This window comes from Calliphora vicina, chromosome 3 (assembly GCF_958450345.1).
Source record: "Calliphora vicina chromosome 3, idCalVici1.1, whole genome shotgun sequence".
NCBI classification, from domain to species: Eukaryota; Metazoa; Arthropoda; class Insecta; order Diptera; family Calliphoridae; genus Calliphora; species Calliphora vicina.
Genome location: NC_088782.1, coordinates 97,396,181 through 97,419,548, shown reverse-complemented (window position 1 = coordinate 97,419,548; position 23,368 = coordinate 97,396,181). Strand labels below are relative to the sequence as shown.

Below are 23,368 nucleotides of genomic sequence, written 5' to 3'. Positions count from 1 at the left end.
GTGAGATAGTTTCTACATCAGAGACTCTCTCACTGTCGGAAATCGGTTTAATTAATCGTTTCATTGTGTCTTTCAGCTTCAGTAAACAGGATTCCTGATGAAACCGGACATGAAGTTTACTGAAGTTCAAAGTTACAACAATCATCTTAAAACACAACGAGAGTGAGGGCTGGATCATTTTCCAGGAAAATAGTGTCACTAGGCTGAATAGGTCCATTGATTTTCCGATAGATCTTCCCGATATCAACAGCGAGATCATTTCAGATATTTTCCAGGAATTGGGTGTCACCATCTTAAACCGTTCTTTTAATTTTGATTTTTAACTGTGTTTTTACGACAATCGTATGGTGAAAGGATGCTCCGATAGACTTGACGATAGTGTGCTGGACTATCAATTTGAGGTTTGCGGTTTTCCATTTCCCCCACAGTGATCAAAAAGCTCGGTTTTAGGTTCCCGCACAATCACGATATGAGATTTTTAACTATTCTCGGGTGAAGTTTATTCTTAATCTTCTCCATTTGCAAAGATTCATCTATTCTGCCTTTCTTTCCTTTCAAACAAACCCAAACATAGTCAAGTTTCTTAAAAGGCTCAATAAAATGTTGCATATTTAAAAAAAAATATAAAATACGAAAGGAAAAGTTTCGCGTTAAAAATGGGAAGCTCGTTTTTGATTTTAGACTCATGGTTTCTTGGGTAAACCTTCTTAGAATTCGTCGTAGATTACGATTTTGACAACCGCTTGGCATTTTTGATAAATACGAATTGACTCTAATGTACATATGTATATTTACTTTAAAGTGATAAAAGTGCAGTAATAAATATTCGATCCTTTGTGTCTACTATTTTATTTACAATCATCCAGCTCTTTTATTCTCGAATACTTTTACTTCGTTACCTTTCCCTTCATTGTATGAATAAACTGTTTAGGGGTGGCACAAGGATAATGTTTGGGGGTGGATGGGGGTTTCGTTTCGTACTGTTTCATTCAACACGCATTTGTAGGTAAAAATACCAATACACATACAGAAAGACGAGTGAGTAGAAACGTGCCTTCTACTCACTCGTCGTCACTGCAAACCGAGAATACATTTTTCATTATACAGAAGTAGTTTATAGATACAGCAGTAAACATCTAAGATAAAAATAAAAATACATTTTACATTTTTAGAAAATATAAAACAGCACAACAGTTTTTTATAAAAAAAAAACGAAGAGAATTTTTATAAAATTCAAGCAAAAGTATACAAATAAACAGAATTTATAAAAATGCGTGCTCATTTCGCTAGTGACGTTCCTGCTTCACCCGATACCGATGATGGCTTGCAGCAAGACGCCATCGATACAATGGAGCCACAGCCCAAGGTGGCTGGCAACGAATTCGAAAATGTATTACAGGATCGTATATTAGAATTTAAAAGTGATTCATCTAAAATGGCTGTGGTTGGTGAATTTATCGATGATGTTTTACAAAAAGCCGAAGAAGAGGCCAATAAACAACAAAAGGACAAACATAAAAATTCGCAACAGGTTTGTGTTACACTTTCAAAATTTTTAATTAAAATTCCTTTGTGCTAAATTTATAAATTTTTTTATTTCAGGGTAAAAATAAAACACAAAAACCAAGTAAGTTTTATTCAAAATTTGTTTATATTTATTTTATGGAAATTTAAAGATTTCTGGTGCAAAATCCCGTACACATTTAGTAACATAGAATACACGTTCGCATGATTCCTTATAGTCCTTTTCTGTATTATAAAAAATAAATTTTATTTGGAATTATCTTTCATTAGTTGTAATGATGTTGAGTTATTTTTGCTTGCACTTACGTATATCCTCACATGATGCTAGAGCTGCCTTTGCGGTTTCCTGAATTTCTGGAGGCAATATGATGGGTATTTGTGCGATGGCTTTCTTTATACTAAAATCACCCTTTTTTGTGACCTATAAAATGTATATGAATGGGTTGTGTGTAAATAATAATAATGTGAATAGTCTGTATTTGAAATATGTATATTGAATGTCCACAGTACTTGGAAATACTTATTAGCATAAATCACTGGAATTAATTGGAAATACAATGCAATAACTATTTTGCTTTGGTATTATGTATTTTTTTGCTAATGAATTTCTAAAGTATTTCCAATATCACAGAAAACTGAAATCAGAATTCAATTTCAGCATAATTCACTAAAATCTTAATTTGGAATTAAAAAATGTCAGTCATTCCATAAATCCATTCACAGAATCTAATTCTTTAGCTTGGAAATAAAAGCCTTTGTGTAAGGCTTTTATTTAAATAGAATTCATTCATAGTTGAATTAATTCACAACAAAATTCATTCAATCTTTGAATCATTAATTTTTTGTTAATTCAAATCTAATCCAAATTAAATTAAAATATCTCTTCATTCAATTTGTGTTTGTATTTAATTATTTACAAAATTAATTGAAGCAAAATAATTTTAAAATTATTTGAAATAGATTTGAAATGAAGAAAATTTTAATCACCCTTATCGTGGTTGGCGTAAATATCATACGCCTACGACAGTTTCGTACTAGATTAAAGATAAAATGCAAACTGTTTCTTTAATCTATTACTAAACTGTCGTAGGCGTAAGACGTTTACGCCAACCACGATAAGGGTGAATCTTTCAACATATTAAGGTTATTCATTACAAAAAAGGGAAAATTACACTCTGATTTTTTTGAACATGAACAAAATTCCACAAAAAAAATAATTTTTTTTTTGATCTTTTTTCTTGTGTTTGTTTTGTAATTTTTTAATTGAATTAAAGAAAACTTGAATGATTTAATAAGGAATTAATTGTAGTACTAAGTACCAAGGAATGAAGACAACGAAGTAATGCGTTCTGAATTGTTTAATGTAATTGTTAAAAGGATATATTTAACTTGTTTTGTCTGTTGTACAAGCAGATGAACCTATTATATGTTTAGAAGTTCTGTATTTCGGTAGTTACTTACCGTGCCTGCCAGTTGTGCAACACACTTTGTATAACACTGAAATTAAGAAAGAGAAAATATCATTATTATATTGAATTCAGTTTATTTATAAAACGCAGAATTGTTAATTATATTTCAGAGATAGTAATTCTTGAATTGTTATTTGGTTCAATATATTTAGTTAGCTCTTAAAATAATGTACTTAAAATAAACTATTTAGTTTTAGAATTACGTGAACTCGTTTTAGTTTGGCGTTTGTCATGCCCTAATAAAAATTACATCGAAAAATATTCGATGTAATTTTGTTTTCGTGAACCAAATATATTTAGTTTTAATTTAATATACATATATATGCTCCGAATTAACTCATTACAAAACCGTTAAAAATCAAAAAACAAAATATTAAATTTTTATTATCCATTTTAATTTTTACATATTTGACCATAGCCCCCATCCACTTCCGAAAATCAACCAAAATAGATCTATAATAAATAGAAATTGCGTTACAATATAGGTCATAGCTCCGATATATATAAGTCCCACATCCAAATAATACATTAGAGCACATAATCATCGATATCAATAACAAATTTAACAGAAATTAGTTTAAAGTAGGCAGATCATACTGGATTTTGTGACTGTCGGTCATTATTATATACACAGATGGACAAAAGTCACCGCCACTTCCCTTTAGAATGTTTCAAGGACTACCACGTTATAAATATAATTGAAACACAAAATTTTATTTTTTCAACAAAAACAATAATTCATTTTAATTATACTTCAGTTAAAACAAGTCTTTTTAACTTAACCTAATTTACAAAAACGTAGCGTGGCGGTCCTTTATACATCCTGAAGGGGAAATGGCGGTGAATTTTGTCCATCAGTGTATATCTTCTATATAAGACCGGAAAAAACAGTAGACACAAATATATCTGCAATTTGTCACTGGTAATGCTCGAAATGCTGTGATATGATATTTTTGTAAACCCCTTTTAAACCCACCATCAAAAATGATGGGGTGTAATGATATTGTTATTTCGTTTGTAACCTTTCATATTATTTGTCGTTGACAAAAGTATATACATAAAACTTCGATATAACGAATCTGAAGGGATTGCAAAATACTTCGTTATAGCTACTTATTCGTTATAAATACGTATATTGTGTTATTGTAGTTTGTTTACGAAAGTTTCGAATGAAACATCACTATTTTTAGCTATTGAATATACTTAGCAGTGTAGAATCCTGTGCCTCTAGAAATTTTGCAGTTTTCCGACAATTATTTTTGCTTCTTTAGTGGTTATAATATTTTCGATTTCTTCAGTTTCTTCTTCCCCCTGTTCAGTATTAACTTGTTGTTAGGTTACACTAGTAATAATGTCATCATCGGTGATGGAGTAATATTCACCCCTATCGGCAATAAAATGTGAAATTTTGTTCCCATGAAATATCCATTTCCCTCGATGGGAAAATTGCTATCGTGAAATTACCCATGAACTTTTCATTCACAATAGTTGATTTTGTTCGTAACAGCTGTTTATTGTTTACAAAATTCCATCTAAAAATTCCACAAGATGAGGAATTTTTTCACGTGAACAAAGTTGATGAACGAAAAAAGGAAAAGGGAACATATTTCATGTGGAATAATGATTCGCGATAGGGGTGAGTCATCGAAATTCACAAAATCATCAAACTATTCTGTTAAATTTAAATGGTTGTTGAGAATAAGAAAATAAAATTATTTGGAAGCCCGACAAGCCACAAGTCACAAAACAGTTAAAGATTGTTGATTTTTGGACACTTTCCCATGCCTTGTGAGCCATTCTTATTCCTTGTAAAACTTTTATAGAGCTTTTGCTCCCTTCTTCCAGATCGTTAATTAAAATGTTGACCACCTCTTTGCGATAAAATTGCTTAAAATTCGTTATTTTTCCCAGATCTAGAGATTGTAGTTTCGATGTTGCAATTTAATGGATTTAAGTGCCGTGCAGTTATCGACAAACAATAAGACTTTACGATTGTCTTCAGTCCTATCTTTGTCAAATTTTTATAAGTAATCCAACCATATTTCGCTTATCATCCAATCTATTGACAGTGAAGTCAACCGGTAAACTTTTTACGTTTTTAAAACATCTTGGATTAACCGATTTTCCGATTGCAAGCAATTTTCTCTTTTCAGAGCCTGTACTGTTAAATAGCATTTATTGTTACAAATAATCTTTCGATTTTTTAAAATTGTAGAAAGAGTACTCGTTGCTATATTAAATTGTTTAGCAATTTCTTGCTTAGATTTTTCACCACGATCAACGGCATCAATTATAGAAATCTTTTCACCTATAGAAATTGATTTACGCTTTAATGAACTCATTTTGACAAGAAGCAAAACAAAACTCACTAGTTTTGTGACGTATTAAGTATGTGTCCATTTCAGCACACTTTGAAAACGGGACTTTGCTTAAAATTGTATTTTGCTTTTGTCTGACTTCGTTATACAGAGGCTTTTGAATGAATACTTCGCTATATAGAGTCTTTACATTGACAGTTGCAAACATATTTAGACTTTGTTGTTTTTGTAACGGGATTTACTTTATTTACAATTTCCTTTTGCTTCGTTATATAGAGGCTTTTGAACGAATACTTCGCTATATAGAGGTTTATGGCTCAGAATTTCTTCGTTATAACTATAGTGTATTTTTGAATGAAAAACTTAGCAATAAAGAGGATTTTTCAAGGGACTCAGAGCTTTTCGTTATAATGAGGTTCGTTATAACGAAGTTTTACTGTATATTCTGGGTCCTGGCTAGTGTTTATAAACCGGTTAACCGAAAAACCTGTTTTTCTTCGAAATCTCGGTTTTTTGCGAACCGGTTAATTTAAAATGTTGATTTTCGGTTAACCGGTTTATCCGGTTTTTATCACTCGGTTAACCGGTTTTTAAAATTTGGGACTAAAATTGATAAATTTCATGTTTTTGTGCAATTTTTATATTAATTTTTGGTCTAATATGAAATCTAAACTGCTGATTTAGAATACAAACCTATTTAGACTGATATTTTTAAGAATTGCAATAATTCTAAATAGTAGAAGACGATGAGTTTAAAAACCATGATTTGAAATATTTTTGAAATCTGATAATGGAGTTTTATTAATTATTTAGTATGATTTATAATGACAAATAATCACAGCTAAGAAGAAGTGCATTTGCATATTATAGGTCCTTTTTTGGACATTTTCTGTTTCATATCTGAAAGTCGAGGTGATAATAAATTTTTAAAATTATCAAATATTTAATTAAAAAACGGATTTACATTTTTTGGTTGAAATTTAATGAATAAACAAAAAACTAACAAAAAGATAACAATTTTGAAATTTTTACAAAATAAAATGGACTTAGCACTTTTGAATATTCATAGTTATTTAATATGTATTAACCATTACTGATTACTAAAAACTAAAAATTTTAAAGCTTATATACTTTAATGGTCTTTTTATGTTTTCTACACATATATGACGGTTAACCGGTTTAACCGGTTTTTTCAATGTCGGTTAACCGAAAAACCGGTTTTCTAAAAAAGGCCAATTTTCGGTTAACCGACAAACCGGTTTTTTAAAAAGTCGGTTTTTTTATAAACACTAGTCCTGGCTATGGCAACATTTATCCCTAATTCCCCCTTAAAAAAATAACTTGAACAATTAGTTTGAAAAATATTTTTGCCTTTAAATGATTCCACCATAACGTGGGTTGTTAATTCTATAAATAAAATTTGTCGTTAGAAAAGTTAAAGATCTTGTAAAATGATTGATGGGACGAGTTTGACAACAATTTCTATATAAAACAAATTTGTGTTTTTAAAGTAGGGTAGAAGGGGGATCATTCGCCATGGGGGCACATCTGCCAACAACGAATAACTTAAAAACCGAGTAACCGATTTTGTTACGTTATTATGTTATGTTTTATTACCATCCCTGAAAGTTGGAAAGTTTAATTTTACATATAATGTCAGGCAGACGCGATTAAATGTTTTTCAAAAAGCTGTGAAAATATTTCAGGGTGTGAATTTTTTGTACTAACTTCTTTAGTTCTAGTGATACAAAAAAGATATTGGTTGGTGATAGAATGTAAATAATAGTGAACAATAAGTAACAATAGTTTTTTAGATCATTTAATTTGAAGTACGAAAAAATTGATATTAAAACTCAAAACTCCCCCTGGGGCACATTCGCTAGATACAAGGAATCCCTGTCATGTAGAGCAAAATGTTGATAAAATATAGAAAAAATCAGTCACAATTTGTTTAATTTTTATACCCTACACCACCATAGTGGGGTGTAGGGTATAAAATAGTTAACTTTAATATAGACATAAATCACACGACCTAATTCCATGGTGATCGGTCCATAATTGGTCATAGCTCCCATATAAGGCCCACTTCCGAAAATCACTCAAAAATACAAATTATTGAAATTTTAAATGAAAAATGGTTTTGCTCTTTTACTTAGTGTAGGGTATTATATGGTCGAGCTTGACCGACCATACTTCCTTACTTGTTTTTTTTTTAAATTATGTGTAATAAACAATAAATATCTGGTTTATTATACTTTGTTTTGTGAATTAAGGTATAAAACAGTAATATACGTTTATATTTTAGGATTTTTTTGTTTTATTTTACAAATGACAAATCTGTATTTACCCCATGGGTGGGTGGTTTCGCCGTTTTTGGTCAGTCTATAAATGTTAAAAAAGTATGGATATTAAGAAGAGATAGGCAAGATTAAAATTAATAGAACTAAAGCCAAAATATCGAAGTATCCGAAACAAGAAGAAATTTAAGAATATGTATTGTGGTTTTGATTTTAAATTGGTTTAAAAAAAGTGGTTATGGTCCCCCTTCTACCCTACTTACTTTTAAAATTATCAATATATATTATAAGAGCATATTTCTATTGGGGTATTCACATGGTCTGCTATTAGTCGTATTGTCATGTCCTAATATATTATAATAGTAGTTTAAACTATCATAATATATTAGGACATTATGACAATATGACCAAATAGTAGACCGTGTGAATACTCCATATGTATTTACATAAAACACTTTAATCGTTCAAAAATTGCATACCTTAAGTTCTGAACTACTTTCATCAAAGAATCCATTCCGCAACTTATCTAATTGATCTAGGCTAACTTTAAATTTTGGAGCACAGCCATTTCGCATCATATCCAATGATTGATCAAACTGTTCCATTGTTACCTACACACATTTTATTAAATTTATATAGAATTTTACATATTTTATTTTAATATTTCACATTTTCTTACTGCACTGGTTAATTGAATGCATGTTAAACTTAGTATTGCAAATTTCAATATAATTAAACTTGAATGTAATTTCATTTTTGTTCTGTTTGTAGTTCTTAATTGTTTTATTTATATTTTTAAAAACATGAGCCTTTTTTGTAATATTTTCGTTTAATTGTATTTATTGTTTTCGCTATAACGGTTTATTGCAACGTTTTAAAATTAGTGACAAAAATATATTTCGTTCTCTGAAAACATGTTATATTTATAGACTATTTTACATTTAAGGAAATATCGTGTTTTTGCAGTATTTTTAATTATAGTCGTAATGACAGGTTTCTTTTTCGCTTAAAAGTGTGTAATTAAAATTACAGTTACTAGAAGTTGTTAATTATAACTATTTTAGGTGTTTTGCTTTATGTAAGTGAAAATTATACGATTTACGACAATTAGTGTGTTAAAGAAATATTGAGAAAATTGCATATACATACAGTTTCATATACATGATAAACAATTAATTAATATTAACTTTTTCAGCTCCATAAAACGTAAATTAACGCAAACATTTCTTTAGATGTAGTTTCTAAAAGTTTTGACAGAAATAGATTATACGGGATTTACTCATAATTTCTTAAAACAAACAACTGCATTTCTGGGAAATTAAATATTTAACTAAAATGAATTAATATTTACTTTTCAATTCCCTTCTATTGTAATAATATCTCGTTGCATGTTTGAATAATTATCCAACATGAATTAAACTAAATGACTTGTAATTTGCACAATATTGTTGACATTTCTTATAGTTTTATGTCTGAGAAAACTATTGACAGAAAATCATTCGCTGCTAGTGGTGCCGATCGCAAAAAATTGTAATGCATATGTACATATTTATGTACATATATCTTTAACTGCTGGTTCGAACGAATGAATTTTTTTTGCATATTTCGAAATAAAATTCAATCACCTTGTTTTATCGTACAGAATGAGGGTGCCAAAGTTGAATAACTCGGGAATGACAAGGTTTTTAGAGTTTGTTATTTCTAGAAATATAAACCGATTTCAATTATGTTTAAATTGTTGTTGAGATAAATAAAAATATTACGCTACAAAAACTTAACAAGTAAGAGTACTATATTCGGCCGTGCCGAATCTTTAATACCCTCCACCTAAATATGATGGTATAACAACTGAAATAATATAACAATTGTTAGTAAGACTAGTTTACGCAGATCTAATTCAGCAATTTATAATTGAAATTCCTATTAGAACATATGAAATTTAACAATTTATATACTTAATAATAAGTTAATACGTTTGAATCAAAATTTTTCCTTTTTAACCTCAAGTGAAGATTCTTCACTGACAAATTTCAAGATATTGGGTTGTGGGACTTATATGGGAGATATGACCTATTATGAGTCGATTGTCGTAAAATATTTTAACGTAATTTTTATGTATTTATATGGGAGCTGTTGCCAAATATGGACCGATATTCACAAAATTCAGTATTATGATTTTAAAAATTACTAATCTGTGTACTATTTTGATTCAATATATGGAACCTATGACCTATTATGGGCCTAAGTATTTGAGTGCTATTTTTGTACAATTTTATATAAACAACGCCATTAACAAGAGTGGACCTTATATGGAAGATATGACGAATTATGGACCAATATTTAAAAAATCTTGTAGTACGATTCTTGGATACAAATTACTGATCGGTGTAAAATTTTGGTTGAGTGTAGATTTTTATGGATATTTGTGCAGGGTAACGTGTTTTCCTGTAGTAGTTCTTATATGGAGGTTATGACCAATTATTGGTACATCGATTTTTGTATATATTGAATAAATTTGTTTTGAATTTCAACTTGATAACTATATTTGTAAGAAATTTATGAGGATATTAGTGATTTTCGGGAGTGGATCTTATATGGGAGCTATGGTTAAATATGGACCGATATTCACAAAATCCAGAAGTATGATTACTGGATTCAAATTACTGGATCTGTGCGTAATTTCATTTTGATATCGATATGTTTTTAATACTTTTTAAGGTTAATATATTTTTTCGGAAATGGGCCTTATAGGGGAGCTATGACCAATTATCGGCCAATCTGCATAAAATTTGGTACAGTGATATCTATATATATGAGTATAACTTTTGTCGAATTTTAGCATGATAAATGTATTTATAAGAGATTTATGAGTACTTAACTGAATTTTGGAAGTGGACCTTATATGGGAGCTATGGTCAAATATGGACCGATATTCACAAAATCCAGTAGTATGATTTCTAAATATAAACTATGGATGTGTGTGAAATTTTGTTTTGATATTGATATTTTTTAGATATTTATGTAGGTTATTGTGTTTTTCGGAAGTGGTCCTTATATGGGAGCTATAACCAATTATCGGCCGATCTTCATAGAATTAGGTACAGCGATTTTGGTATATATGGGGATTATTCATGTCGAATTTCAACTTGATAGCGATATTTATAAGATATTTATATTTATTTAATATATTTTCGGAAGTGTACTTTATATGGGGGCTATGGTCAAATATGGGCCGATCCACGAAAAATTTTGTAATATAATTTCTTTTACCACAAAACTTATTTCTGCTGAATTTCATATGGATATTCCTATTCTGTAGGCATTTATAGACCATAGAACCATATTTCGGGAAGAAATTTGTATGGGGGCTAGGAGTAATCATGGACCGATTCATATAATTTTCACCAGAGTTACTCCTTTTATCATAAAAGTAACGAGTGCAATATTTTATGATATTAGCTGCAATATATTTACAAAAAATGTCCAAAAATATGTGAAAATTATCAATTTTTTTTGAGGTTGTCCCCACATTTTCATTCATAACTTTGGTTCCACTGTACCGATTTCGCTGATGTTCAATACCAAACTGCTTAGGACAATAATAAAAATTTTTCTTGCAACTCTACTAAGTTTGTTTGCATATTTTGGACGTGAGCGTGTTTTACACAGACGGACAGACAGACGGACATTGCTCAATCGACTTAGAATTTCATAAGGATCAATAATATATATACTTTGTTGGGTCTCAGATGAATATTTCTCAATGTTACACACGGAATGACAAACTTATATATACCCTCTTATGGTGGTGGAGGGTATAATAAAGTTAAGACCAAAAATATAAATTTAAAAATTCACACCCCGTAAACTAAAAGAGCTAAATTAGTAGTGCATTGTTTTTTTTTTATATTATAAAAAAATCGTCAAAATCGGTTCATATTTCGCACCATCATTAAAAATTTGTTCATGCTGGGGTTGGTAATTTGCTTAAAACTATCAGCTTTTCAAACGAGGTGGTTACTAGATTTATTTTGTGAAAACTTTCTTGTACATAAGTATTTTCCATATATTCCCGAAAAAAAGTTAGTCAAGTGACGTCATATCGCCCAATGAGTTTGATGTCAATATTCTCATATTTATTTGAAAAGTAGCTGATAGCATTATTTCCGACCAGCATTTACAAAGATCCATCTGTTGCATCTAAACAACTTCAGTCACACATCAATGAGTTGGAGAAATGGCTTCACAAATGGAAAATAAAACTTAAAGCTACCAAATGTGTTCACGTTTCGTTCACTTTAAGAGGAGATTGTTGCCATTCAATACAGATTAACAATATTAGGATAACCGCAAGGTACGTTGGTATCCATCTCCACCGCCATCTAACATTGAGTCACCATGTTGAATCAAAAGTGACACATATAAAAGCGAAGTCAATTCAAATGCACTGACTCGTTGGTAATCAGTCATTTCCAGACTTGTACTACAAGGTTCTCTTGTATGAATGGCTAGCCAGAAATTCGACACAAAATTTGATAAATAAATAAATTAAAATAAATAAACCTTCAGAACTTTTCTTTATACCCTTAACTTAAAAACCCAAGAGTCTTTAACCTTCGCTTTACCAATACCCACCCGGGTGACCATTACGGATTTAGTAGTTAAATAATTTTGTTTCGATTTAAATGAAATTAAGACTCACTGAACAAATTTTAGAGTTCTGTAGAATTTATTAAAATAATTTTAAACTTTTTAATATGTTTTTTTGATTTTTATACCCTTCAGCTTCGTGAGAAGGGTATATATAAGTTTGTCATTCCGTTTGTAATTTCTACATTTTTCATTTCCGACCCTATAAAGTATATATATTCTGGATCCTTATAGATAGCGGAGTCGATTAAGCCATGTCCGCCTGTCTGTCTGTCTGTCTGTCTGTTGAAATCAATTTTCTGAAGGCCCCAGATATCTCCGGGATCCAAATATTCAACAATTCTGTCAGACATACTTTCGAGAATTTTGCTATTTAAAATCAGCAAAATTAGTCCATAAATAACGGAGATATGAGCAAAAATCCGAGACAACCTCTGAAAATTTCATCAAAAAACACAATGTATTGCATGCTTTGACAAAAAAACAACAAAACGTATGGTTGGATGTGCAAGCTTTGCGTATTTTGTTTTCTTTTTGAGTTTTGTTTCTTTTGGCGATGTTGTTGTTTTTTATACAACTAAACGTTTGTTTGGTTGTGTGTTGGTTTTTTTGACAAAAAAACAACAAAACGTATGTTTGGATGTGCAAGCTTTGCGTATTTTGTTTTTTTTTGTGTTTTGTTTCTTTTGGCGTTGTTGTTGTTTTTTATACAACTAAACTTTTGTTTGGTTGTGTGTTGGTTTTTTTGACAAAAAATCAACAAATCGTATGTTTGAATGTGCATGCTTTGCGTATTTTGTTTTTCTTTTGTGTTTTGTTTCTTTTGGCGTTGTTGTTGTTTTTTATACAATTAAACGTATGTTTGGATGTGTGTTGGTTTCATTGCCTTGCGTATTTTGTTTTTTCTTTTGGTGTTCTGTTTCGTTTGGCGTTGTTGTTGTTTTTTGTGTTCTTGATAAATTTAGGATGCTGTAAGCTGAAAGTGGGCAATGTACATACATACCTATATACTAATTATAAAAAATAATGATGCATCCACAACAAAGGTGAAGGGTATATAAGATTCGGCATAGCCGAATATAGCACTCTTACCTAGCGTTTACACATGCAAGTAACAGTTCGAAAAACACAATACATACATACTTTTGCACTAACACAATCACACATGCAGCCACTTGCAGCTCACTGCCTACTGAATTTAGGTGGACAGTGATTTTCGACACTTTCATACAAGTGATGACAAATAGAGTTGCCAATAAATAGCTTTTAAAAAATTTATCAGAAGGTGGTAAAATAATAATTATATTTTTAACTTATTTTATGTATTTTTGTAAAAGAAAATAGTACAAATGACCACTAATGCTTATCGTTTTCGTAAAAATAGCAATTTCATTAGTTTTAATAAATAAAATTGTTACTAATATCTATAAAAATTGTTAACCTAACATTTTCCCCAGAAATTTTTATATTTGAATATCATGGTAACACTTTATTGTTATGAATAAAAATAATAAAATTTGGTTTCAAGCCGCAAATGGACTTAAAAATAACAAATGCTGATATATAAAAGGTTTATTTATCGAATTAGCTGTAATATTCTTATATTTGTGGCATTTTGAAGACATCATTCTCCTTCGCTAACATTTACAAAATGAACTTTTACTTGCATGTGTAAACGCTCAAGCAACTTGTAGACATTTCGATGTATTTTCGACATTTTCGATAATAATACGTATTATCAACTTTCATCAATCTACTTGCATGTGTAAACGCAGCGTTACTTGTTTAAAATTTAGTTTGTCGCTTATACATATGTATAAAAGTGCAGTAACACCCGGGTGGGTATTGGTAAACCATGTACATAATAAAACCTTTGGTAAAGCGAAGGTTAAGATCAATTAATCGATCGTTTAATGCGGTAACTCGCATGTGGCATCCATGACGACTTGATTTAAATTCAAAATTTGATTAAGATGCTGAATCGAAATCGCAATTTTCTGGTCATATAAATCACCAGGTTCTGATCAACTCACGCTGTCTTAGTTTGTAAATTTCTGTGAGATAGAGGGACACAAACGTGATCAGAAAGTGGGTGAGCACTTATGATTTCGCAATACCATCAGAATACAGAAATACACATTGGTCGCGTTATTCTTGGTTCTCTTGTATAAATGGTTAGCCAGATAACCGACCCAAAATTTGATAAATAAATAAACATTCAGAACTTTTTTTAAACCCTTAACTTATAAACCCAAGAATCTTTAAGATCATTTTATCGATCGTTTAATGCTGTAACTCACATGTGGCATCCATGACGACTGGATTTAAATTCAAAATTTGATTAAGATGCTGAATCGAAATCGTAATTTTCTGGTAATATAAATCACCACGTTGTGATCAACTCTTGCAGTCTTAGTTTGTAAATTTCTGTGAGATAGAGGGACACAAATGTGATCTGAAAGTAGGCTTTGCTAGATTTCTTAAATGGTGTCTGTTTGATTTGGATTTATACATATTAATTTCTGTTTTATGTAACTTGGCAATGACATTTGAGTTAAAATCCCAAAATTTTTATTGTACAAGGTGAAATTTCTTTTCACTATAAGGGATACTTATCTTGGCATTCTGTCAAAGTTTACATTTGACAGGGAAGTGTTGGATTGGTAGGAGACTTTTAACTTATCGTTTTGGATAGTATTGAAATTCAAAATACTAACATAACCAAATATCTTGATATTATTTTAGATAATATTTGAAGCTATTGGCTTTTTACTTCAACAAGCAACTTGAAATAGTTCGGAAAGTGAAAGAACATATACAAAGTTTTACGGCAATAGTTCGTTCAATTCATCTTTGTGGTTTCATAGTTTGGTTCGTAGGCTTTGTATATATGTAAATACCTAACTAGAGTAAGTACCCTTAGTTGAATTTCAAGGAGTGAGGACCACAAGAATTTCAAGAATATTTGAATGTGTATGTGTAAATTTATATTATAATATGACTGAACTTGTAGACTATGGAGTATTCTCCAGAATGCTTAATCTCTGCATGCCTTAATGGACGTTATTTGTAATTATAGGTAATTTTTTATAGTGATAGTTCACTAATCGCAAATTTTATGAGTAGAGTCGAAAAGACTCCACTTTGACAAGACCACCCTACTCTTCAAATGTAATGTTTCCTAGATTATAATGAAGAAGGTATTAAATCCAACCTGTAGCCGTGAGATATCTTAGTCATTGAGTCTGGACCCATATAACTCATCAATGTTAGTTAGTATGTAATTGCCCAGGAATCTGTGTCTCTTGGCCGCAAAGAAGCTGGAAAATCGTTTTCTCCTTTTTGTTTGTCCTTGCAACTGCGGCAATGGTTGTTGATGTGGAGTCGAGTTCCATTCTTACATAGCATCTATTTTTAGCTTTTTAAAGAAAATTTATGAATATACAACCTTTAACAGTCCCCAGCGTGGTACCCAAATTAAATGTCAGATGGACGACCCATTCTTAACAGCTCTTTTTTAAATTTACTGCCCAATAGAAACGTGGTAGTATATGAGTTGAGAGCAGAAGTAGCGACTGACATATGTATTGCTTCAAAGTGTTCTTCTTATTTTACATGATCTCAACAATATTTTGAGTATTCAATTGTCTTCCAACCACTTGTTCTGCCACTTGTCGATCTTATCTGAAACGTGGACAGTATAACATGCTCCTGATCTTCTGCTTGGTTTGGGCATTCTTGTGGTAGTTTACTTCGCTAAGTCTCTATTTTGGGAATTAAGCTGAAAGTACGTACACCTTCTTTTCCGACTTTCTTCTAATCTGTCATATCCTCATTGACACCGCTCTAGTGTATGTGTATTCTTTGATATATATCTGTCAAAATGTCTATAGGATTCATTCCTGCTATAACATAGGCTGCATCTTCAGTAGTTGTTCCGAAGGAGCAGCAACCCTTAGAGTTGATAACATGTAAAGTAGAGTGGTTTTTGTGCTCACATCCAGAATTGTTCCTTTTAGTGTAAAAATACGATTGTTCCAATTATTCTTCCCCAATTTACCGAGTTGAACGCGTTCTTAACATCAATATTTCTTGTTCGCACCTCTACCTACTACTGTTGTTCGATAGTTGATAGTTGACCTTACCTTTATGAAACCATATTATTGTACAATTTGTAGCAGTTGGTTAGGTATAATATTATTTTCCCGTTCGTGTCGAGAAGACATATCGGTATATTTGCTGAGGGATCTACAATGAATGCTTTTTCCAGGCGTTTGAAAAAAATTACTTTTTTAAGGTATTGATTATAAAAATCAATCAATTTCCCATTGTTCTGCCCCAACCCTACCTAATAATAAGCCTGGATCTAAATCGGTTTCAACGTATATCTGTTTAAAACTGTTATTCTTGCTTCTTAAAATTCTGGAGGAGTTAGAAGGTTGATTCAAGATTGGGGGACTAGGCATACAATTATAGTATGTTCTCGATCTCCAACATCAAGATTAGGGTTTGTAATTTCACGACCTTTTTCGATTCCCGGGAACACGGTTTTCACGGTTATTCAGGGTTTAATTCTCGGGAATCGAGTAGAGAAAAATTGGCAAAATTACCGTGAAATTTTTACCGGGAATTCCCGGGATAAAAACCAGATGCATTAGTGACCATTATCTGAAGATCAATATGAACGAAGTGCTGTATATTGTTCTCTGAACTTTATACAGTTGGTCTTTGACATATTTTCCCTGATTTGCAGTCCATCATACCTGAGATTCATATCTGAATTCCTCAAAGTTGGGATCTGCTTTCTTCAAAGATTTCTGTCCTTAACTTATACTTATTTGGGAAGTTAAATGCTTTTAAGATTTTGTTTGAATCACCACCGGAGGTATCATAATGGTCTTGAAAATAGGGAAGACTAAGATAGTATCTTAAAAGCATTTAACTTCCCAAATAAGTATAAGTTAAGGACAGAAATCTTTAAGCGATACATTGCCTTAATTAAAAATATATGTAACCAATATTCTTGTATATTGTTATTTCAAGTTATGTATTGATTAATAGTTATATTCATAAGAATTTATTATGAATTTTCAATATACTTAGTTCTTGGAACTTTTACAGCTTTTCTAAATATGTACATTAGAGTGCTCCAAAAAAATAAAATTGCGAATTTTGACCGCCCCCCCCCCTCTAGAATTGTTCTATGTATTGTAGAAACACGTTGTGTAAAATATTAGGATGATAGGATAACGTTAACTGGTGGCGCAACGACGCTGAAGTTTTGAGGTGCATTTACAAGGGGAAAATATGCAATTTTTTCAGTTTTTGTAAAAATTTTGCCATTAAATAATGACTTTTACAATTTAATTTAAAAGAATCGAAATGTGTACGTAATTGTCGTTATAATAAGATATAAAAGACAAAAATTGGTGAAAAAATGTTAAAGTTATTAAAAAATCGCCAGGCCATTAACGTGTCTCAGGCCACTAGAACAAGAAATTTATGAACAAAATTAACATATTTTGAGAAATATTAAAATAAAAGCTTATTTTTACTTAAAATATATCCATATTTACTTGTATATGAGTTATTGTCCTCGTAGGATACCGTTAAACTATTCGCAGGTATGACCAAAAAAATTAAATTTTTTTAACGGCTGTTTCAAAACTCCAATTTCAAATTTTTAAAAATTTTGTTAAACAAATTTCAGAATTTTTTGATCGTCACATGGGGATTTATTGACAACATAATAGGGAATAAAAGTGTGAAAAAAGTATGTCAATACCTCCTATAGTTTTTCCGTACCTGCGATATAAATTTTGCGATTTTCGAGAAAAACTAATTTTTTGGCCATATTTTGGGTAATGACCAGAATTTCCTTACTGTAATGATTTTTAAGTAAAAGCTATTCAGAATAATATAGTCGAGGTAATTTTAAATATAGTCTGAAAGTTTTACTAAAATGGGAAAACTTTAACCCTTAAATCGTGAAGGTCAAATGTCAATTTTTTCAATATTTGGAATTTCTCATGGAAAGATAGCGAAATATTATATATTTTTGGGCCGATTTTGATGAAACTTAAGAAAAATATAAAATGAAGTCTAGTATTCACAATAACAGTACAAAAATGGAAATTAACCCTTAAGAGTACTTGGGGTCAAAATGAATGTGTTTTTCGTGATTTTAAAAGTTGAGGGTCATTTGGACTCCAAGTGCTATTAAGGGTTAATTTCCATTTTTGTACTGTTATTGTGAATACTAGACTTCATTTTATATTTTTCTTAAGTTTCATCAAAATCGGCCCAAAAATATATAATATTTCGCTATCTTTCCATGAGAAATTCCAAATATTGAAAAAATTGACATTTGACCTTCACGATTTAAGGGTTAAAGTTTTCCCATTTTAGTAAAACTTTCAGACTATATTTAAAATTACCTCGACTATATTATTCTGAATAGCTTTTACTTAAAAATCATTACAGTAAGGAAATTCTGGTCATTACCCAAAATATGGCCAAAAAATTAGTTTTTCTCGAAAATCGCAAAATTTATATCGCAGGTACGGAAAAACTATAGGAGGTATTGACATACTTTTTTCACACTTTTATTCCCTATTATGTTGTCAATAAATCCCCATGTGATGATCAAAAAATTCTGAAATTTGTTTAACAAAATTTTTAAAAATTTGAAATTGGAGTTTTGAAACAGCCGTTAAAAAAATTTAATTTTTTTGGTCATACCTGCGAATAGGTTAACGGTATCCTACGAGGACAAAAACTCATATACAAGTAAATATGGATATATTTTAAGTAAAAATAAGCTTTTATTTTAATATTTCTCAAAATATGTTAATTTTGTTCATAAATTTCTTGTTCTAGTGGCCTGAGACACGTTAATGGCCTGGCGATTTTTTAATAACTTTAACATTTTTTCACCAATTTTTGTCTTTTATATCTTATTATAACGACAATTACGTACACATTTCGATTCTTTTAAATTAAATTGTAAAAGTCATTATTTAATGGCAAAATTTTTATAAAAACTGAAAAAATTGTATATTTTCTAGGGTATTCATTCGACTAATGATCGTTCGATTAATCGAATAATTTCTTACGAATAATTATTCGAACAATTTAAAAATGGCCATTTTCGAATAACGAATAATTCGAACAATTTTATGTAGAATAATCGAATAAAACGAATAAATGTACATATATATTTAAATTTATTAAATTGCTTAAAATTTTTCATAATTTAAAATTTAAATAAGTAATAATGACTCACAAAATTTGTATTGTTTTTGAAATTCGACAAATAACTAAAGACAAAGGGACTTTCGATTACTGTAGATGAGTGTTCCGATAGCTCCTTCTATAAATATATAAATATTACTGCAAGAAGTTACAATTCTAAAAATAAATCTTTAAAAATTTTTAACTTAGGACTTGAACCAATAAAAATAAAAGGTACGGAAATAAAATATTTGTTATATAGCTGGCGAAATATTAGAAGAATCGCAATTAATATTCAAAATTTTAACTTAGATTAAAGTGAAGTTGAATGTGATGGAGTATATGATTTTGAAACGGTCGTCGAAAGTGATATTGAGGATGACATTTATAATGATTACATTGAAATAGTTGAAGGACATGATCTTAAAATATATGTATATAAGTGATGTTAATAACCGTGTACGTAAATGTTACAAAATATTTAATAAATCGAATGATAATCACAAGTATTGCAAACTAAAGTTTTGTTGCCAGAAAAGCATGGAGTTCGTCTTATACATGATTGAACATCGTTGAATATCTTTGTCTAACATGGTAATAAAAGTTTTGAGTATTTGTAAATGCGTCAATGCGTCAATGCGTCACTGCCTGAATTCAAATTAGCCACGTTCACTGACAATGATATCAAACTTTGGACAGATTCCCTTTATTGTGTAATTCCCCAAGACCACTTTATTAAGCAACGATTCGGCAACGTTGATAGAGCTTGATGTATAATACAATTTGTTATAAATAATTTAGAAATAGTGAATAATTAATTTACTAATGAATTAGTTATTCAATTTAAAACCCGAATTAATGAACAACATAAAAAAGTTCTTAATACGTTTATATTGTATTTGAATTCAGGATCATGTCCAACTAGCTCAAATTTTTTAAAACATAGCTCCAAAACGGAAACTAAAGGCTTTGCTAGTCAATTGTTTTGTAGCTTGTTCGGGAGTTAATCTGTTCATAATATTTCTGATGAAAATTTAATGATAGACTTTGTTTTCGAATGTTTTTTTAACATTATCAATACTTGAATTGTTAACTTTGACGTTATTTTTTGCTTTTATTTAACAATAAAATATTAAAAAACCGACATCAAAACTTATTTTTTTACTTTTTTAAAAAAATTAAAATTATTCGAATAATTCGATTAATTTTAAACGTGTGATCGAATTATTCGAACAAGTTAAAATCTCTTATTCGAATTATTCGTTTTATTCGAACAAGAGAAAAATCGATTAATTCGAATACCCTAATATTTTCCCCTTGTAAATGCACCTCAAAACTTCAGCGTCGTTGCGCCACCAGTTAACGTTATCCTATCATCCTAATATTTTACACAACGTGTTTCTACAATACATAGAACAATTCTAGAGGGGGGGGGACGGCCTGTACCTAGAAAGTTTTTTTCGTCCATACAATCTTGGAGCACTCTAATGTACATATATTAATTTCTTTAGAAGTCTTGCATAAACAATTAGTTCAATCTTTGCTTAATGTTTATTTGAACAACATTTTTAGGGAAATATAGTAATGATTCTTTTAATAAACGCTTATAAACAACTTATGTGTGTAATAATAAAACTGTTCGTTACAATAATTTTTCATAGATTTTATATTTTCGTTCTAAATGTGTATGAATATGCAAATTTGATATTTTAAAAGTATTTCTTTAAATTTTAAGGCACGTTTTTTTAAATCTATTTCTCTAATTCAATCTTATTCCTTTTTTATTTTTTCCACCTTTTCTCTATAAATATTTTCTAATATATTTAACGATACACATCTATAACGCATCCCCGTAATGATTATTGAAACCCTACTAAATATAAGGTTTTGCTATACCAGATTTCAAGAACGGCAAAGTTGTAAATCGAGCCAGAGGATTTGTGGTGAGACTCTTTGAGTCCATTTGCAATTGTGCCAACAATGCAGCAGCAGCGCCAGTTACACGCTTCAAATTTCGCAGCGGCAAAAGAGCCTCAACAAGTGGCGATGCAATCGATAACAATGGCAAAGTGGAGAATAATAAAAAGGAGGAAAAATCCAAAAGAAATAGTAGTAATGGCGGCAAGAAGAATGATAAGGTAAAACTCGATGATACCAATAAGGATAAAGACAATGAAGTACAAGAAACAATAGAATTGCAATAGATATTTGATATGTGAAGAATAACTAAAATGAAAAATTCAAAATTAAAGACTTTTTAATATAGCAATACTAATGAAATTATATATAAAAAAATTAATGAAACATATACAATTTGAATGAAAGAGAAATTAAAAAAATCTGATTTTGGCTTACTTTTCGATAGCATTATCAAAAGGTTTCCCTACAAAAAACTAAAGTACATATAGACTGTCTTACAAGTATGAAATGTGTTTTAAATGTCTTATAAAAAACAAATATGTACTTTATCTAATATTTTTTCTAATACAAACAATAGTCAATTGTTTACAATAGAATCGATCTGTCAGTTATAGAATACTACACAATATTACAGCATAAATGGCACTAAACTTTATATACTTGAAGTATAAAATAATAATACAATAGATGTCAAAAAATATAAAATTTTTATGAAAAAAAAAAATAACATAATGAAACTAATTTAAGTTACAATATTTAAAAAGATCAATACGAACGCATATTAACAATTTGCTAAGGATATGGAAAGAAACCACTTAGGACTTTTTAACAATATATAAATTTGAATGTATTCTCACAAAAAACCTCCACTTTCACAATTAACAAGAAATTTTATTCAGAATAAATTTGGTATTTAAGAACATTCATTCAAATGATCATATCACAAACAAATTTCTAAAATTAATTGCCACCAAATGTTCAACATTTTAGAAAAATATTTCAAAAATACTTTTTATTTGTTTACCCTCTTATTCATAATCAATTTTTAATTTTATAAAAGGTTTATAAAACAGAATTTCCATATAAAATTTGTTTTATAAACCTGTAATAAATTAAAAAAGTTATTAAGAATAAGGCCTTAAATATGTAGCCCTATTTAAATATATAGATTCTTTCCATATCCTTTCAAAAACTTAAAATTGTTTAAGAAATAATTGCGTCCGAATTGTTAAAGTGGGCGAAAAAAACCAAAATGGTTTGATGAGTAGTAGTCAATCAGACCTACACTAATTCATATGACGAGTCCTTGTCAAAGGATGCAAATATATATACATATTTTCCAGTAGTTCCTTTTAGGAGCATAGGGCAAATACTGTTCTTTTAATCATTGATTAATGCGGCAAATTTTTATTTATTTAAGTAATGAATATTTCTATAGACAATTTAGTGTATAACAGTATTTTCTATATAGAAAATTCTATGTATAACAGTATTTTCTATAAAACATTTTTTGTATAATACTTCAATAAACAACAGTTTGTATTACAGAATCTTTTTGTATAACAGTTTGTTCTACAAAATTTTTTTTGTATAACAGTTAGTTCTATATAACAGTTTGTGCTATATAAAATTGTTTGTATAACAATAGATTATTTTTTGTATAACAGTTTGTTTTACAGAAATTTTATGTAAACAGTATATTCAAAAGAAATTGTTTGTACAACAATTTGTTCTATAGACAAATTTTTGTATAACAGTTTGATCTACAAACAATTTTATATATGACATTTTGTTCTATAGATAATTGTTTGTATAACAGTTTGTTCTATAGAAAAGTTTTTGTATAAAAGTTTGTTCTATAGAATTTTTTTTGTATAACAGTTTGTTCTGAAGAAAAAATTTTGGATAACAGTTTGTTATATAGAACATTTTTTGTATAACTGTTTCATCTACAGAA

At 29.7% G+C, this 23,368-nt stretch overlaps 2 protein-coding genes across 3 annotated transcripts; one reads left to right on the top strand and one right to left on the bottom strand.

Annotated features, from left to right (window-relative positions):
* Nucleotides 1–1,229: 1,229 nt before the first annotated feature.
* LOC135954710 (uncharacterized) lies at nucleotides 1,230–21,910 on the top strand. Of its 2 annotated transcripts, none has more exons than XM_065504928.1 (3): nucleotides 1,230–1,531; nucleotides 1,603–1,627; nucleotides 21,391–21,910. In XM_065504928.1, the coding sequence occupies exons 1-3, from the start codon at nucleotides 1,271–1,273 to the stop codon at nucleotides 21,693–21,695; spliced, it is 591 nt and encodes a 196-aa protein (XP_065361000.1). In that variant the 5' UTR covers nucleotides 1,230–1,270; the 3' UTR covers nucleotides 21,696–21,910. The 2 variants fall into 2 exon arrangements, with proteins under 2 accessions (XP_065361000.1, XP_065360999.1); XM_065504927.1 differs by having other exon boundaries at nucleotides 21,376–21,910.
* lush lies at nucleotides 1,661–8,362 on the bottom strand. The gene is made up of 5 exons (XM_065504906.1): nucleotides 8,288–8,362; nucleotides 8,088–8,219; nucleotides 2,986–3,021; nucleotides 1,831–1,945; nucleotides 1,661–1,749 (listed from the first exon to the last, which is right to left on the bottom strand). The coding sequence occupies exons 1-5, from the start codon at nucleotides 8,360–8,362 to the stop codon at nucleotides 1,661–1,663; spliced, it is 447 nt and encodes a 148-aa protein (XP_065360978.1).
* Nucleotides 21,911–23,368: the final 1,458 nt, after the last annotated feature.

Excerpts from the sequence above, each read along its gene's own strand:
- LOC135954710 (XM_065504927.1), top strand. The coding sequence starts at position 1,271 with ATGCGTGCTCATTTCGCTAGTGACGTTCCTGCTTCACCCGATACCGAT. Across the intron at positions 1,532-1,602 it reads AACATAAAAATTCGCAACAG|GGTAAAAATAAAACACAAAA; the intron begins GTTTGTGTTACA and ends TTTTTATTTCAG. Across the intron at positions 1,628-21,375 it reads AAATAAAACACAAAAACCAA|GTTTTGCTATACCAGATTTC; the intron begins GTAAGTTTTATT and ends ACTAAATATAAG.
- lush (XM_065504906.1), bottom strand. The coding sequence starts at position 8,362 with ATGAAATTACATTCAAGTTTAATTATATTGAAATTTGCAATACTAAGT. Across the intron at positions 8,220-8,287 it reads GCATTCAATTAACCAGTGCA|GTAACAATGGAACAGTTTGA; the intron begins GTAAGAAAATGT and ends AAATGTGTGTAG. Across the intron at positions 3,022-8,087 it reads AAAGTAGTTCAGAACTTAAG|TGTTATACAAAGTGTGTTGC; the intron begins GTATGCAATTTT and ends TCTTAATTTCAG.